Genomic DNA, 18,159 nt, shown 5'->3' on the forward strand with positions numbered 1-18,159 from the left:
CGCCCAGCCCAGAGGAGCATGACCCAATCCCAGGGAGCACGAGGAGACCCCGCACCCCAGGGGCGCACACATACAACCAACCCCCGGGTACAGGCACAAGACACAGCCGCCAGCACAGAACCCGAGTCACGGGCGCAAGGCACGGACCGTGCGCCCGGATCACGGCCCAGCGGCGACAGACCGACAACGTAGCAGTGTCCAGCGCGGGGCACCTCAATGTTACACCACCACCCCACCCCCCCCCTGTCCCGCAGAACCTAGTCCAATGGAGTGTTGTTGGAGTAGGATTGGTGTGCCAGTGTATGTGTTCTGAGCTAATGTGAGTGGGATTAAAATTTTGGGACGGACGAGAAGCACACTTGGACAGGAGCGTGACAGGCAAGATGGCACTTACCCGCCGCATTCCCACCCACATAGCCTGCACCCTGCCCATCCCGCAAGCCCTCGGTCTATTGTGTGGTGTATGTGCTGAGTATACGTTTTGGCACTGGGAGAGATAGGCGAGTCGCGACCGGATCGATCCAGGGGCGCCGGGGAGCAACCACGCAGACCCACCCCCATACGAAGGAGGCCACATGGTGAGCCCTGCGCCTAGCACAGACAGCCAGGCTCAGGTCTCAGGTTGACAGGACCAGACAGAACCAGCCCTAACCGCCTAACCAGCCCAACCAACCGCGGAGCCCCGGCAGACCAGGAGGACCCCCACATGCCCCAAAGCACAACGACATTGCACTGACTTAGGAAGACTCAAGTATTAAATGATGGAGTTATGTCAGTGATAAAGTAGCCCATATTTCATTAAATGAATCAACATTGTTTTGGGATATTGCCAATAGTTTTTCCATTGAGATGTAATCTATTAATAACTGCAACCATTGGGATGTGGTGAGATTATCTCTCTTTTTCCAATTGAGTAATATTTCTTTCTTGGCTATTGTTAAGGCGATCAAGATGGGTTGGTGGTGTTTCAGTGGTGGGTCGACTGAGGAGAGGTCACCGAGAAGACATATAGACGGGGAGAATGGAATGCTGCGACCCAGAAGGGTTGATAGCTTCTTGGTGATGTTGGTCCAGAATGCTAGGATAGGTGGGCAGAGCCAGAAGGCATGAAAGTAGTCATCTCCGGTATCAAGGGAACAGTGAGAGCAAATGTCTTCATCCACAAAACCCATTTTGAACATTTTGTGTTCCGTGATATGGGCTCTGTGCAAAATCTTATATTGGATGAGTTGCATTTTGGAGTTGCGGGTCATAGAGAAGGTGTTGCAAATAAAGTTCCACAGGTTGATATCGGTGGGAACAGCAAGGTCTCTTTCCCATTTCCTTGTAGGTAAAGATAAGGTTGAATTGTTTTCAAAAATGTGTTCCAGATGGGTAATTCCTTGTCTTTTCCAAGACCTAAAGATTATTGGTCTGTTTTTAACCAAGAAATCTCAGTTGTGCAAGATTGCCGTGAATTTGTTTGGAGATAGAGTGTGACCACTGAGTTTGAGGAATTTCCACCAGGCTGACAGAGTTGTTGCGATAAATGGGTTTTTAAAGCAATTATGTTCATGTTCAAGTTCAAGTTCAAGAGATTATTTGTCACGTACACACACATACGGTCGTACATATATGCAGTGAAATGTCATGACACCCGGTGATTACGCACAAGCTCTATAAGCTCGAAAAATACTCAGATCTGCGTAATCGACACGCGGTGCTCGCGCAGGCGGCCGCAAGGGGGCGGCGCCACAATTGCGATTCTTTCCTTATAGATTCAGTAAGGAATGGGAGATCGGATAATGATAACTCCTGACATTCAGATTGTTCAATGTCTCTCCATCCATGGACCAAATTTTGCTCTGGTTGTAACCATTTAAGTATAAATTGGAGATGGTTTGCTAGATAGTCGTATCTAAAGTTTGGGGCTGTTAGGCCTCCATAGTCTTTGTTTTTCTGTAGTGTTGCTAGTTTAATTCTCGGTTTCTTGTATTTCCAATAAAATGTGTTGACTATTGCGTCAAGAGTATTAAACCACTGTACTGTTGGTTGCACTGGGATCATTGAAAAAATATAGTTTATTTTTGGAAGTATATTCATATCCTACCAATTAGTGAAATGGGTGGGTTGTTCCATTGAATGAGGTCTTCTTCAATGGATTTGAGCAATGGAGTGAAGTTAAGGGTAAACAAATCTGATAGATTGGGAGAGATATCAATACCAAGGTATCTAATATTGCCCTTTGTGATGATTACGTGAAGTTTCTGGGTTGCAGCATTGCAGTCCCCCCCCAATGAGTGGTAAGACTGTGGTTTTAGTCCAATTTACTAAATAGACTGAGATAGCTGAGAATTTAGATATAAGATTGAACACCTCCGGTAGGGATGATATTGGGTTCCGTATGTACAACAGGATATCGTCTGCATACAAACTGATTTTTGTGAACTGATTTTGTGAATTATATTTCCAACATGCTTGTCAGCTATGGGTCAGTCAGGACTCTCAGGTTCTCTGCCACTGGCCTTCTGCAGATTCCAAGAATTAATACTGAAGCTGGAAAAGCAGCTTTCTGTTTTTATGCTCCCATGTGTTGGAACAGCTTCCTAGTCTGTCTGTGATATGCCCCACAATGTATCCATCGTTAATTATATATGTATATGTATATATAGTGGCAGTTTCAGGGCCCTCCGCCACAGAGACACAGACGATGGGGTTGAGAAAACAGTGCATCGTGGAGAGTGGGCTAGGTGGAATAAGCTTCCTCTCTTGAGTGTGTGTGGGGGGATGGGGGTTTTACCTGTTGCTTGTTAGACCAACCGATGAACAACAGGTATGCAGCCACTCTGATCCTGGGTCCCCGAATACCTAGACCTAGGACAGGTGTGGCTGCTCAAACCACACCATCCCCATATATATATATTTATATATATATATATATTAAATTGTTATTTTTTATTATTATATTGGGCCACTCTAGATTGTTATTTCAAAGTGACTTTAACCAGTAACACATAGCACAGCCTACATTATGAGCTGGTTTCCCGGACAGACCCAACATATGGTTAGTTTTGGTCAGACCCGTTGAAAGAGAGAGTTGCCTACATTGGCTGGATTCTTCCATATAGAAAACATTGAATAAAACCTTAGAAAAGCAAACAAACTTAATAAAAGACTTTGTACCTTACCGCTGTGAAGTTGCCATCTTCTTCTCGCCTTTCCGCAAGTGGACTACGCACATTCGCAACACAGATGTTCGTGCAAACTTCCGCTGCTGACGTGACGTGATCTTTCGACAGATCAGGCATGTCCTGTCGGACGGCGGATGTGCTTCTTGTGGACGTCCGCCATGTTGTCTGCACCCAGATGCCACAAAATGGTTGTCAATTGACTCAATCTGGTTGCCGAGGACAACCGGGCAACCGTTACTGTCAAGCCTTGAACCGAAACTGCCATCTTTAATGAGCTAACACCATAAGAAACTGGAGCGAATGAGACAGTGAAGACAGCGAGTGAGTGAGGGGAGGCGGTGCTATGTGGACACTGCAGCGGTGTGTCTCTGTTGGAGAGAAGCGCTGCTGGTACCGGTACATCAATAGTGCAGAAAATGAGTATTAAAACAGTTTCAAATATTCCGAGTTAATATGTATAGGAAAATGCATATTTTTGACCTCGCTAGTCAGCAGACTTTTATTTTTATTTATTTATTTTTTTCGGCCTGGTGAGCGCTGGCATCGGCTGTTGCGGATTATCTCAAAATGCGCAATTATCTCAAAATGCCCACTTAATCAGCTGACTGATTAATCGGTCGACCACTTCTATTGATAACGTCTTTACCATAGCCATCCCTTCGCAGCCTGGAGCACCAAAATGGAAATGTGAGGATAGTAGCACTCTGTCTGCTTGCTCTCTCTCCTGAAAGGGACGGCGAGGTTTGGCCGCCCTAGGGCGCCTTTCTTTTCCAGACATTCTGCGAAGTCCATGGCCTTTGACCCCTGGGGGTTGGGGTGCTGGGAAGGGTTAACACTGGAAGGCTTGAATGAACAATGGAATGTGGGCTCAGCAGTAAAGAGCTCATATAACCGGTGGGAGGGAAAACGGCAGCCCTCAGGAGGGGAGGTAGAGGGGGCAGAGCTTGGCTTACAGCAGCTGTGCAATGTGGCTCCGTTATGCAACCCTGACACAGTCACAGGAGGACAAGGCAGAGAGGACTGTGGGTAATGAATGGTCCCTACCCCCCACCCACAACCCCCCTCTCAGGGTGGCCTTTCCCTTTCTCTCTGTGCACTCTTTCACTTCAACCCATTCACCCAAACATTTATCATTCTTTCTTCTTCCGTCTTCCCTCATTTATACTCCATGCTGGCTATCTGAACACACACACACACACACACGCCTTCACTGCGCTGCAGCAACTGCCATACATTCCTGTGTGCGAGTTATCCAACGCCACAAACCGTTCTAGCTTCATCTCCCAGGGAAGACACGCATTTAACATGCTCACATGGTTTAATGAAATGCCAGGTGAAGATTGTTAAGTAAACTCTTGGAGTGGTCATGTGAGTTTACTCCCGATACAAGACTTATTTACTTTCACTTTTTAACATTTACAGAAGCATGTTACATATGCACCCTTCGTCTGAGTAGACCTGAATCTGCATTGGCTTAAATTTTCGAAAGCCGGACGCGACCCAGACCGCCTCCATATATGGTTTTGGTAATTGGTCATTTGGTTATTTACGGCCGCTCAGCTGCACTCAGAGAAGCAGAGACTCGTTTTTGTGCCAGGGTCTTAACGGGGTCAGAGGGCGTCAGTCTAGACTCTCGATTCTTATTCTACAATGCACCATGAACACACTTATGTAAATGTGGTACAAACATGAATACATGTGTCTCCGTATCTGTCCCCAGGTCTGTCTCACCTGGTGGGCTCCTCTCTTCTGAGGGCCTACATGCATGGCTACTTCATGGACATCAGGCTTTACCACAAGGTAACATCCTCTAACTCTATTCAGCGCAGACTGGTCCAATGTGAGTGTCAGGACTCACATTGGAGGTTTTTGTGGTTTTCAGGTTAAAACCATGGCCAACCCCTTCGCCTACGAGGAGTATCGCAAGGACAAGATCCGACAGAGGATCGAAGAGTCCAGGACTCAGCGAGTACAGCTCAAGGTGAGTCGTGCTGCTGCGGGCCATCTGTGTTGATAACGCCATTGTGATCATTCCAGTTCAGCATGATTTGATTCAAAACTGTTTACAACTTCCAAGTAAGAACTAATTGTTCCGACGCCCAAAGTCGGCAAGCCTGTTTGAATTTGAACTTGAACCTGTTTTTTTTTGGTCTTATCTGTTTATACTGCTATAAAACATTTACTTTACAAGTATATCGTGTTCGAAATACGGAATCAACATTTGGAAGTTTTAGCGTTTGGCCTCTCGCCCAGTCAGGTTTTTTTAAGGTATTTCAGAAACACCTAGAGTGACGCTTAGCGATACTAAGAGCGACCCATACAGAGGCTGAGCACAAAGAGTTTAAATCTGCTTTGAGAGCATGTCCACACACTATCTCCTCCACGAGATCCCAGACTGCTTGAAATGAGGAAATCAGAAATGGTTGGCCATTCGTTTTTGGTTTTTTTTTTACTTTCAGCTCACAAGGTTATGACTAAAATGGTTCATTACAGAATAGAAAAGTCACTCCCATGTGTATGTGCCTCCAACTGAGACAGAAGCTGCCCAAGGTGAACGCGGACCTGGCACTCAAGCTGATGGAGGAGGGGGACGAGCAGGCGGAGCTGGCCTCCAGGAAGAAGAAGGGCAAGGTGAGAACCCATGGAACGCAAGTCCCATCTCTCCCCCTCCACCTTCGAGGGTGGAGGATGTTGGTGTGGGGTTAAAACAGAGCCGATGTTCTTGACTTGACACCCTCCTCCCGTTCGTAGGTGGTTCCCAGCATCCTGGGCGACAACCGCTTCCAGGTGATGTTCGAGAACCCCGACTACCAGGTGGACGAGCAGAGCGAGGAGTTCCGCCTGCTCAACCCCATCGTCTCCAAGGTCGGCCAGAAGAGGCAGAAGAAGCTGCGACAGCTGGCCGAGCAGGCCGCAACCGATGCCCAGGTAAAGCTGTTCAGTTATTCGCTTCCCGTTCACTTACTCACTTCCAGTTCACTTATTTTTCTCCTATCACTTATTCACCTGCGATTCACTTATTGTTTACTTATTCACTCCCTGCTCACTTATTCACCTCCTATTCACTTATTGTTCACGTATTCAGTTCTGTTTATTTATTCACTTCCTGTTAAGTTATTCACTTCCCCCTCATTTAATTCACTTCCCTTTACTTATTCACCTCCTGTTCACTTATTCCCTTATTGTTCACTAATTCACTTCCTGTTTACTCATTAACTCATTCACTTCCTGTCAACATTTTCACCTCCTGTTCACTTATTTTCTTCCTGTTCACTTATTCATCTTACACTTATTCACTTCCACTCATGCACTTCCTGTTCCCTTATTCACTCCCTGTTCACTTATTCACCTCCTTTTAGCTTATTCACTTGTGTTTACTTAGTCACCTCTTGTTTGCGTATTCACTTCCTGTTCCCTTATTCGTTGGGTCCGTTCGGTCTCCAAGATACGTTTTGGCACAAAAACACACACGAGAAGCGAAACTGGAAATAACGCAATACCGTGCGTGGGACAGGATTAATTATCTTTTATTTGGATCACTGTAAAAAAAAAACCAAATAAAAGCAGAATTTAAATGGGAAATATATTAAAAACCGAGAGAAGAGAGGTAAAATAGGTACCGTATGATGTGTGTTTCTGGCTGCTGCTCCGGTGCACAACTCCTCCCTTCCCCCTCACTTCCGTGTCTGGTTTCATTGGCTGTAGCTCGCTCCCGATTGGATCCCGACACGACCAGATATTAAACCTGCTTGATATCTCGGCGAGCAGTCGGATTGCGTCGTGAGCAGTTCACACCACGCGCTCGATGATTTTCCTCCCATCTGGGGCTTTGCTCGGCGATCTCCAAAAACCTGTCTGCGGGTGGAAAATCAGACCATAATCACGTAGTCTGAACTCTGCATTCTTCGCACCCTATTAATTTTGTCACCTTCTGTTCACTTATTCGCCTCTTGTTCATTTCTTCACTTATTATGACGCTATCTACATTTTTAACTGTGTTCTTTATACATTATCTTATTCCATGTGATTTTAATGTCATGTCTCAAAGTGTCTTTGAGAATTGGGGAAAGCGCTGTACAAGTGAAATGTGTAATTACATCTATCTCTCTCTCGTTGCCCTCTTCCCTTCAGGCTGAGGACGAAGAGGAGCCCGAGGGGCGCGGCAGCTCCGATGAGGACGAGAGCTCGGACGACGACAAGAGCTGGGTGGAGGAGCTGCGGGAGCAGCGCTGGCAACTGCACCTGGAGGAGCGTGAGCGTCGCCTGCAGGAGAGGAAGCAGGCGGACCGCGACACCTCGCTGCTGGGCGCCCGCCGCCATGGCAGCAACGGTACCCCCTACAGCCGAGAGGCAGCCTCAGACCCCGGGAAGGGCAGCCAGCCCCGCTTCTTCCAGATCAAGGCTGGGGAGGAGTTCCGCAGCTTTGGCGACATGGCGCACAAGCAGAAACTGAAGAAGTAATTTCCATTTAAAAAAATAAAATAATAATAATAATAATAATAATAATAATGAAAGACAACCTGTATCAGTGTTTGCGTCGCGCCTGACGAACAAGTCGTCCCTCTCTCCAGGGCTTCTCTGGAAGACCGCCTGAGGATGGAGGAACGCGCTGGCATGAGCAACATGGCTGACGCCGCAGTGGGCAGCAAGCAGCTCACCTTCACCCTCAAAAAGGTACCTGGCTCATGGGCAACTTTTTCTGTTGTTTTTATTGTGAAAGATTTGACTAATTTTGACAGTGAATTGTTACTCTAGTGGTTTGTTGTTCATTTCTTTGGTTTATTGTATATTGCCATTTTTATCTTATCTTTAGTTGTATTGTTTATAATGCTGTGTTTAATTGTATGTCGCCAATTTTTCCTACTTTTTGTACTTTATTTTATTTATTGCCAGTTGTTCTATTATTCCCTCTTTCCATCCAACCTATTGGCTTTATTGTTGTGACTAACAACATTTAATTTTTTCAGCGGCTTTTCTCAAAACCTTTTTTTCACAATTTGCGAGTTTTGTGGGTTTCTTGCAGTAAAATAGCGTCAACGGCTACCAATGGAGAAAGTCCCATGTCATCACTTTCTTTAATAAACACACAAAAAGGAAAATAATAAAATACTGTGTTTTTGCTTAGATTACACTAAGCCGTCTGTTGATTCGGCCATTTAATGCAGATTGGTTGGATTTTAATTAACTATTGCTATCACGATTTCCTGGACGGATCGGTATTTGAAAAACAACAAAACATTATAACACGACGGGTCATCTCACCGTTAAAAAATGTGTTTGTTTGTTTGTCTTCCTCCACAGTCGGAGCAGCAACGCAGCCAGCAGCGGGCAGAGCGCGAGCACCACGAGGAGCGCAGGAAGCTCCGACGCTCGGCCGGCCACCTGACCAGCGCCCGGAGCCGTGGGCGGGGATGGGGGGCCAGGGGGGGAGGCAGAGGCAGGGGAGGAGGACGGGGAGGACGGGGAGGACGGGGAGGACGGGGAGGACGGGGAGGACGGGGAGGACGGGGAGGCTTCTGAGGATCACCCTGGTGGAAACGCAATTCCTAGTGTGTGTGTGTGTGTGTGTGTGTGTGTGTGTGTGTGTGTGTGTGTGTGTGTGTGTGTGCGTGTGTGTGTGTGTGCGTGTGTGTGTGTGTGTGTGTGTGTGTGTGTGTGTGTGTCTTCAGTCGGAATCACAAGCAGCTGGAGCAGCTGAGGGGGCCCAACATGGCCGCCTGGCTTCTCAGCCCTGCGTTTTCCTATAAGTGCGACCCAGGACTCTGACTGCTATTTCAGTTGGAAGAAGGGGTGGGAGACATCGAGAGACAGAAGGTGTGAGAGAGAGAGAGATGGAGTGTGTTTATTTTTATTTTATTCTTTTTTTTTTTTTTTTATTCCTTGTTTATAGCAGAATATTGTTGGGTCGAAATCTGATCAAAATATGCCTCAAGTAAAAGAAAACCTTTGTATTTCTTAAGGTCTGGTGTCTTCTTTCTTTCTCACGTGAAATGTCATTTCTATTTGTTTCGCCCTTGAAAGAAACACTTTTTTATTGTTTTGTTTTTCATTTTTAAATGGTTCTGGGAAGGCTAATTTCTAGCCTTCACCCAGATTAGATTGAAATGGACAGGGCAATACCATGAATGTAGACGATGTAAATACACGTAGATAGTCTACTTCCCACTTTTCATCCGTTATTGACCTTTGTTGTCGAAATCATCGAGTTGTTAATGTTTTCTGAAAACTTCTGAACATTAATTTCCTCAGCTGGTCGTCCTCCTCACCATTTCAGTTCTCTCTGCGACGTGCCTATCTAAAACACTTCCAAGACAACTAAAGCTTGGGGCCGTATTATTCTCTGCCTGTCAAGGATGTCATAACAGCCAGCATGAGTTGTCACTTTTTGCCATGCCACCGTTGATTATTTGTTTTAAACCAGTATTTTTCCACCAATATGGAAATGATCTGTTGTGTTGCAAGATCAAAGTTGCAACACCGTACTAAGTTGTCTAATTCAGCAGCTCCAGCCAGAATAGGACTTCCTCAACGATGATAGTCAGAAGCGTATATTGGCTCGGAGTTGTGAATGGAATTATCACAAGAATCACTCCATCGAATGCTGTCCAAGTTGTTTATCTGGTGGAATGCAAATTGAAAATCAGTCACATTCGATATGAATTACGGCAAATGCCTCCCAAGTCTTGTGTCCCTAACTATTGCAATAATAAGCACAGATGTACGTGTTGGGGACGTTTTTAGTGCTTATATACGTTAGAAAGTAACTGCTTAAAACATGTAAAAGCACTGAACTATGTAGTTCTGAACTGGAGTTAGACCGCTAAACTTTTTGTGGTCCCGATTTTTGGGGTGGGCCTGAATCAGGGACATGTGATGTAACGCGTTCCTACCTGGCATGGCCCCCGCCCCCCCCCCCAACACTCCCACAACCGTGACAAGGTACTACAGCCACAGCTCTTTCTCCTGATTTACATTTCTGTTCCGAGCATGATTCCGGCTCCCCACAAGGAGCTGGAGCAGAGCGCGTGGAGCTGTGGGAGCCACCACGCTCCCCGCAACAAATGTCTCATTTTCTCATGTTATATTTTTTACTTCAGAACAAAATCAAAACAATGAAAAACATCACGTTATTGGCTTCTAATTTGGGATTTGTATATGTATGTATTGGATTAGTGGTATTTGACATTTCAGAGAGGCTGCACCTCCCCCGCCTGTGGTTGTGGTTTCAGTGTCTTCAGTGGACACGGCCCCAGCATTTCAGAGGGAACTACCTTTTTTTTTTTTCTTTACGATTTTGAAAGCTAATTTTATTTTTTTATGCAGTCAGTGGTTAATTGCACATATTTCTGTTGTGACAAACTCGGGACACATTTATTGTTGCTTTAACAGGATGGTGGTAGTGTGCTGTGGAATTATTTCATTGTAAAGTGCTGTTGAAGAAAATGGTTTAGAGACACATTTTTTCTCTCAGAAGCTGTAGTTCTTGGAACTAGTAGTGACTTCCCCCCACAGGTTCCCTCCCATGGCATTGGGCCCCTTCTCCTTCCCTTGCTCGGGCCCTTGTTGAATGCAAAGGGTGGGGGAGGCACAATTTATTTCACCCCACCTAACACCCCCCCCCCCCCACACACACACACACACACAGTTTTTCCCTCAAAAGCTGAAGTTCTTAGTTCTCGGAACGAGTACTTCTTGGGGGAGCTTTTAATTTCTTGAGGAACACACACAGACACCCATCCCCCCACAGGGACCCTCCCATGGCAATGGGCCCTCTCTCCTCCCCTTACTCGGGCCCTTGTTGAATGCAAAGGGGGGTGGAGGATTGGGGTGGGGGCGAGGCATGCTCTCCCCATCTGGATTGTCACTTGGAAGCGGCCGTGCCTTATGGGCTTCGATTGTAAAAGACCCTTTGGTTTAGGAAGGCTCAGAAAAAACGAACAACAGTCACTATACCAGGTTCAGGTTATAGCATGGAAATCCAAACTTCCTTCAACAATGGGAAACGTACGTAAATATTATAGCGAACGCTATCAGGGGGCGGACGAGGTTTCCTGATGCGGTGCGGTCCAATCTCCTCCAGACAATAACCGCTCTGGGTCGCTCCAGCTTTGAAATTCTCCAGGGCTCGTGTTTTGGGTCATGCAAGGAGTACTGGTTAATGATGCCTTAACAAACACAAAAACATCCTCTTGCCGTGAAATTTCCTTTCCCAGAAATTTTTAACAAAACTGCTGATTTAACCGATTCTGATCCTTGACAAAAACCCATGTCGATACCAGTGAAGTGTTCCGGTCTGGAAAAGAAAAGTTCATCCTGGTTGCTTTTGTGCCGTCACCTTTTTTTCCAATTCAAAGCCAAAGCGAGTAGGACCGCCAACTTGCGTCATTGTGGGTTTGGGAATGCAGCCTATGATCTTTTTGCTCCTTCATTCTTTTATCCCGCCATGTCATTTTCCACTGTGCACCGTTGAAGGGAGAGATGGGAAGGACCACTCGCACTGGGCAAATGTATGTACGTATGTATAATTACGTCCAAAGCCGAAATTCAATGAACCCTCCTTCTAGGACAATGGAAGATCCTGGTTTCGGTTTGCGTTTTTTCCTCCAGTTGAGTCCAGAGGACCTTTAAGATGGTGGTGCACACAGACCCAGAGTCCCCTCCGGTTCCTGCTAACAGTGCTAGTTTTTGTTTTAATGTTTGTTGTAACGTCTGTCCTACCTATCTGACCTAAGGCTGTAAGACCTTCGGGACATGGGTTCATGGAACAGCAATAAAACCACCGGAAAAATCAATAACCAACTATTATTGACAGAACTGACGCAGGAGCTACTTAGCCTCAGGCTACCACGCAGACAAGGCTCCACCACCACGGCACCACCTGGCATAGTCGCTCAGGAGAGAGGGCACTGCAAGCAGTGTGAGAGAAGGCGGAAGCGAGGCAAGCAGTCAGGACTTTGCTCTTGGCTAAAGGCTAACCCTACCGACCAGGGTCCCCAGTCAGTCTGGCTGGAAGGAGCCACCTGCCCCTGCAGGACTGCTTTGAGAACTCAGACTGGAACAGGTTCAGGAAGGCAGCTACCTGTGGCCAGCACGCATGTGTAGTGGAGTACAGACTGCGTGGATACATAAAGAAGTGCATTGAGGACGTAACTGTTGTGAAGCCCATCACCAAACGTGGCAACCAGAGCCGTGGCTGACAGCTGAGGTCCATGTCCTGCTGAGACCACGAGATGCCGCCTTTAGCTCAGGGGATGGAGTGGCTCTCAGGTCATCGAGGACTGAGGTTTCCTGTGCCATCAGAAAAGCGAAACGCCAGTATGCACAGAAGATTCAAAACCACTTCTGCGATACCAGGGACACTAGGTGCATATGACAGGGCATCCAGGCCTGAACAAACTACAAGATCACACCACAGGCCAACCTCCCTGACACACTTAATGACTTCTGTTCCTGGTTTGAAGCTCTAAATGACACGCCCGCGTGTAAGACCCCACCGAGGAGCACGTACTCTGTCTGGACTCAGCTGACATGAGAAGGACCCTATCCAGAGTCAACCCACAGAGCTGCAGGCCCACACAACATACCTGGGCGCGTGCTCAGGGACAGTGCTAACCAGCTGGCAGACGTCCTCACGAACATCTTAAACATCTCCCTGAGCCAGGCTGTTATCACTGCAGGCTTCAAAAACACCACCATCATCCCAATGCCAAAGAAGTCAACAGTTACACATCTAGTTACACATTGGAGTCAGTGCCACAGGGTGGCACTGACTCCAATGTCCAATCAATGTCCAATCATAATGAAGTGCTTCGAGTCATGAGACGTGTCAAATTCGTCCTCCCCACCTCACTGGACGTTCGCCAGTTTACTTAACACCCCAACCGCTCCACCGACACCATTTCCTACACCCTGCACTCAGCCCCATCTTACCTGGAGGAATTCTGGGTACTTGTGTTAGAATGCTGTTCATAGACGTCATTTCAGCATTCAACACAATCATCCTCCAGAAGCTTTTAATAATTACCACTGAGATCACTGGTTGGGGGTTATTCATATTATTTATATCCTTACAGTTTTTATAATTGCAGTTGATCTGCATTATTTATATATTTTCATGATATTCACAATGACGGTTACACTGCTCATAGTGTTGACTGCTAAAAACTCCTTACAGAGATGATCATATTGTGATTATTATGATCATATTGCTCCGTTTTTATTCTGCTTCATTATCTATTTTACTCAATCATGGCTGCACCTTTCACAATGTTCACAGACCCCCCTTCGTAGTTCTGTTTTGTTTTTTTTGTTATTGTACTTTTTCCAGTGTGGTATGTATGTATTTTTGTGTTAGTACCTCGGTCCTTGAGGACCGACACATTCCAGTATACTATGTATATGGATGAATGACAAATAAACTTGAACTTTGAATTTTATTTTGTTGTGTTGTTGAGATATATCCACTATAAAACAAATAAACAATATTTTTTGCCAAATGTCGGGCAGCCGGTGCAATTCCGTGAATTCACGCCTCAAAGTCAAATTGAATCAATTACATGTTTCCTCGCCGTGGCGCTTTTAAATTGGACCACAGGAAGTGGGTCAACCCAAGTCGGCGCTTTCCATTGCATAAAGAACTGGGAAAACAAAGACGTCGTGCCAGGAGTAAAAAGAGACGGCTATTTGATATTCCTCATAGGCCAGAGCGGCGAGAACACTTAGGGTTTCCGGGCCTAGATTAGTGAAGCAGATTTGTGGCTTGTGTGGACATTTATATTGCCTTCCCCCCTCCAGCCAGAGGAAGAAAACATTGAAATGGATGGAGTTGTTTTTTTTTCACGCTCTTTAATCAAAAGATGTTCCAGTTTAAATCAATTGAAATGCGAAAGGGCACTTCGTTTTCCTACTTTGTCAGCCCATGGTTCGATTCCAAAAAAAAAATTTATCATGTCACACGTCAGCCAAAACATAATTGCTTTTCTTATTTGCTGTTCTTTTTTTCCAGTTTGGATCGAGACAGCAATTGCTAAGGAGTTTATACATTTATGACAATGCTATTTCAATCTAAACAAATTTCAAACAATTAGTTATTACAATCCATTGTAAAGCAATACAATAAATAAGAAGCAATACACTGACAATCGATTTAGAAATAACGTTCACGTAGCTGTTTGTACAAAATAGGGTTCACCAAAATAGAGGAAAAAGCCAAACACACGTAACAGAAATGGCTGAATATATACAAATATACAGAATATACAAAGTGTGTTTCTATGCGTAGTATAAATTATTGGTATGGGTAAATACGGAATTAATTACTACTAGGTACTTACTAAAATATTGTGTCGATGGTGTAATAATAGTGTTATTGTAATAGGATAATAAGACAATAGATTGATACACAATCATAGCCACAGTCAACTTCCTTATAAGGAAATTCTCTTTTGGCTGATTAGGTACATGTGTAAATTCCCACATAATAATTGCAATGAAATAAGTTGATTATACTGTTGTGAAATATAATATAATATATTATGTAATATATAAATACAAATCCTATCCCCTGGTATATCACCCGTGTATATTGCCTATTGCAACATACTATGTTGTACTCCAACGAGAAATCTGAAGAAGCAACGTATTTATTTCTTGATATAATTCTAAATAAGGCATATCTCAGCCAAGTCATATACTGTATATACATGTATAATATACTGTTCGGGGAATGGACGGGATTTTCCCAAACGGTGACCACTGCCCTGTCTGTGCACTCGCTGTGTTCACACAACACACGCACACACACATACACACATACACACACACACACACACACACACACACACACACACACACACACACTGGTGAGACGCACACACACTGGGGAGACACACACACACACACACACAGAGCTAAGTTTCTCGATGGGTGGGCTTACGGAGGCCCCAGGCACAGAGGCATGTGAAAGACATTTCCCCGCGCCGCTCCCATCGTACTGCGTCTGTGCTTCTAACAATTTTGTTATTCTCTGTTTCCTCAGACACGACGAGCGAGGCCGAGCGAAATGCGGCGCGGGATCGATTTTTTTCCGTGACGGAGCTCTCAAAATTTCCTTTATTCCTGCATTCAGTTCAAATTAAAAAAACCTTATGAAATGTTCCAGTGTTCCTATAGACCTCGGTGCTATTTATAGCCGCCGTCGCAAAGAAACATATCGACTCTTTTTCAAATTTGCGAGACTTGGAGATGCCCGTATCAGTATAAACTTATCTATGGACAAATTTGTGGAACTAGAAAAAATTCCATTCTCTTATTCTTCCAGCCGTGACCCTAAAACCCATAATTATAGGGTTATATAATCTTATAATGACCCAAAGATGCATCTTTGCATATCTTAAGATGGCTGGTTTTAGGTGTCTGGGGGGCCCCAGACAAACCTCAGCATTCAAAAAAAGATTAAGAACTTTTGAAGAATTTCAAATAATTCTAAACAGCTGAAATGGGAAAATAGAGAAAAAGCAATAAAATGCTTCTCCTGATCTTCGTGTCGTTCCATCCTCACATCCTCTTCTTCTCTCATGAGACCAGATGAGGGGTGTGAAATTGACGTTTGAGGAATTATATTTATTAGCTGAAACAGTCATAGCTATATAAATAAATTTATGTTGCCTCATGGGTATATATCTTTTGAACTTGAACTTGAAATAGATCCATTTTCTCCAACAGAGAGACAAAAAGATGAGTGGCCGCTTCTGACCTTGGAGAAGTTACTTAGTTGTTGTTCTTAATAACAATAACATAACACATTATGAAATGCCATAATCTCATAATCACTGTTATGATTTAAAAAAAAAAAAGTATTTCTATTCAGAGATTAGAAATCACTCACTTCACGACCCGCACGCCAGGGATCAGGGGGAGATTACATTTTACGATTCATTTGCTTTAATTTGTCATCCATTCCCCTCAAATTGATATTTACCATTACAAGCCATGCCTCAAGTTATTAAGTTATTAAACATGACAACAGTACTATCATACCCTTTCGACGGCTTTAAACAGGTTGAGGATATTGAAGATCTTGACTCTCAAATGAGGAAATTAATTATTAGCCCGAGGCCAAAAAGTCTGTCATTCAAGAACATTGAGAGGGCAAAGACGTATACATTTATCGAAACATAAAATATGCTAAGAAACTTGAGGAAACGGCGTACTAATTTAAGGGCACCGTCCAGCATCATTTGTGGGAGGAAATTTGTAATTTGAGGGAAAGGATTACAAATTTGAGGAAAGGAGTTCATGGCACTGTATGTCTTTTAAAGAGATATATTAAAATATACCAAAATCAACTCCAACGTCTAGTGTCACTGCTAGGGGCTGCTAATCCACTCAGCCCAACGGATGAGTGAGCAGCTGCGACTGGCGTTTGGACTCAGACGTCAGCAGAGGCCTTGTGACGTCGTGCCGGCGGAGGGCCAGGCCCGGCGGGGTCGGGCGGGCGCCGGTGGGATGTGGAGGGAACGGAGCGGATTGGTTGTCGGGAAGGGAGGAAGGTATAGGGACGGAAGGGGAGAGGGATTTCCTAGAAAGGGCTCACTTGGCACTTCCCTGCGGCGCATTTCACATCAATCAGCCGCCATGTTGGCTCATGTGTAGTGTGTAACATTCCTCTGGCAGTAGAGGAAGCAGGCGTGTACGACAGTGCTATAGTGTAGTACTACATACTATAGTAGCGTCGGACTGGACAGGAAATTAGTTTCCTGCATAAATGTATCTGATTTTTCCCATCAGAGGAAATAGTTTAAAGCTTACATGGCAACAGGCCTAAATCGCCAAAACATCTGACATAACATCTAGATACAGTCCAAATGCTTTAAATTGAAGGGATATGCAGGCAACAGCCATCCTTGCCATTTCCCTTTTCCAACTTCCTTCCACGCTATTCTGGAAAATACCAGACCTAGACTAGGGTTGGACTCGAAAAGCTCATCTTGGTGGCTCCACTGGATAAGCACACGTATCATACAGGCAAAACGCCTCCAATGACCCGGGTCCAAATCCAGCCTGTGGTTATCTGCTGTGTTGTCTCTCCCTCTCTCTATCCCACATTTTCTGTCTCCACTGTTCTCTACAATAAATAAATTAAATTACCCAAAAAATGTAAAAAGTGAGACTTGGGTGTATTATATTGTCATTTATTTATATATGAATTAATTCAGTTAGTTAGTTAATTTGATTGCTCATTTGTTCCTTCATTTGAGTTAGAGTTAGTTAGCACTTTAACAAATGTGCACTTAAGCCAATTCCTATCAACACGAATAACAGAACCATCACATTTTGAGCCCTTTATAGTTGATATAGTTTTTAAATACGGCAGTACGGCACCACACTTATTCCGAAAAGAATCCCAGAGAGAAGATGAAGCTTTTAATCGCTCCTTTCGCTCCAAAAAGATCAAAGTGCTGAAATGTGCTGACGTTGACGTGACCGCAGAAGAGCACAAAAGAATTCCCAATGAAAATACCATCACCCCCTGTTTTGTTTTTTGCCCTGCTCCACACACCGCACCGCAGAGACAACCCAGGGCAATTCAACCTTGAACGAGGAAGAAATGATGAGTCAGCAGAGCACCAGATTAAACAACTCCCTTCTCCTGCGATTCAAGGCTGCGACGTCCGCTGCATCCAGGGAATCATCGGTCAGTTCTGAGAATAGTTTGCATAAGTGGACACACCCACATACATACATACACACACGGGACAAAGCGGATCGGAATCGTGTGAATATGACGTTGATTGATAATTGGCGAAATGAATGCTTGCTCACATATTTACAGCGGCCCTGGGAGCTCAAGGCACTGCAATTGAGGAAAACACATGCAAATAGACAAAACACAAGACAATTATGAAAAACACAACATTAACAGCAAACACAACCGCAAATATACTCATAAGTGAGTGAATCCCCCTTTGCACACAAAAGATTTGAATCC

General features: G+C 44.8%; 1 protein-coding gene across 1 annotated transcript in view; it reads left to right on the forward strand.

Annotated features, from left to right (window-relative positions):
* Nucleotides 1–8,690, forward strand: part of nol10 (nucleolar protein 10) — a gene marked incomplete at its 3' end in the record, with an annotated part of 30,868 nt that extends 22,178 nt beyond the window's left edge. Inside the window, exons 15-21 of the mRNA XM_080012069.1 lie at nt 4,891–4,970; nt 5,053–5,151; nt 5,709–5,801; nt 5,922–6,098; nt 7,302–7,627; nt 7,742–7,844; nt 8,472–8,690. Coding sequence (XP_079868195.1) covers nt 4,891–4,970; nt 5,053–5,151; nt 5,709–5,801; nt 5,922–6,098; nt 7,302–7,627; nt 7,742–7,844; nt 8,472–8,690 — 1,097 coding nt within the window. The remainder of the gene's footprint in view (nt 1–4,890; nt 4,971–5,052; nt 5,152–5,708; nt 5,802–5,921; nt 6,099–7,301; nt 7,628–7,741; nt 7,845–8,471) is intronic.
* Nucleotides 8,691–18,159: the final 9,469 nt, after the last annotated feature.

The sequence above is a fragment of the Zeus faber genome (assembly GCF_960531495.2).
Source record: "Zeus faber genome assembly, chromosome: 13".
Classification (NCBI taxonomy): Eukaryota; Metazoa; Chordata; class Actinopteri; order Zeiformes; family Zeidae; genus Zeus; species Zeus faber.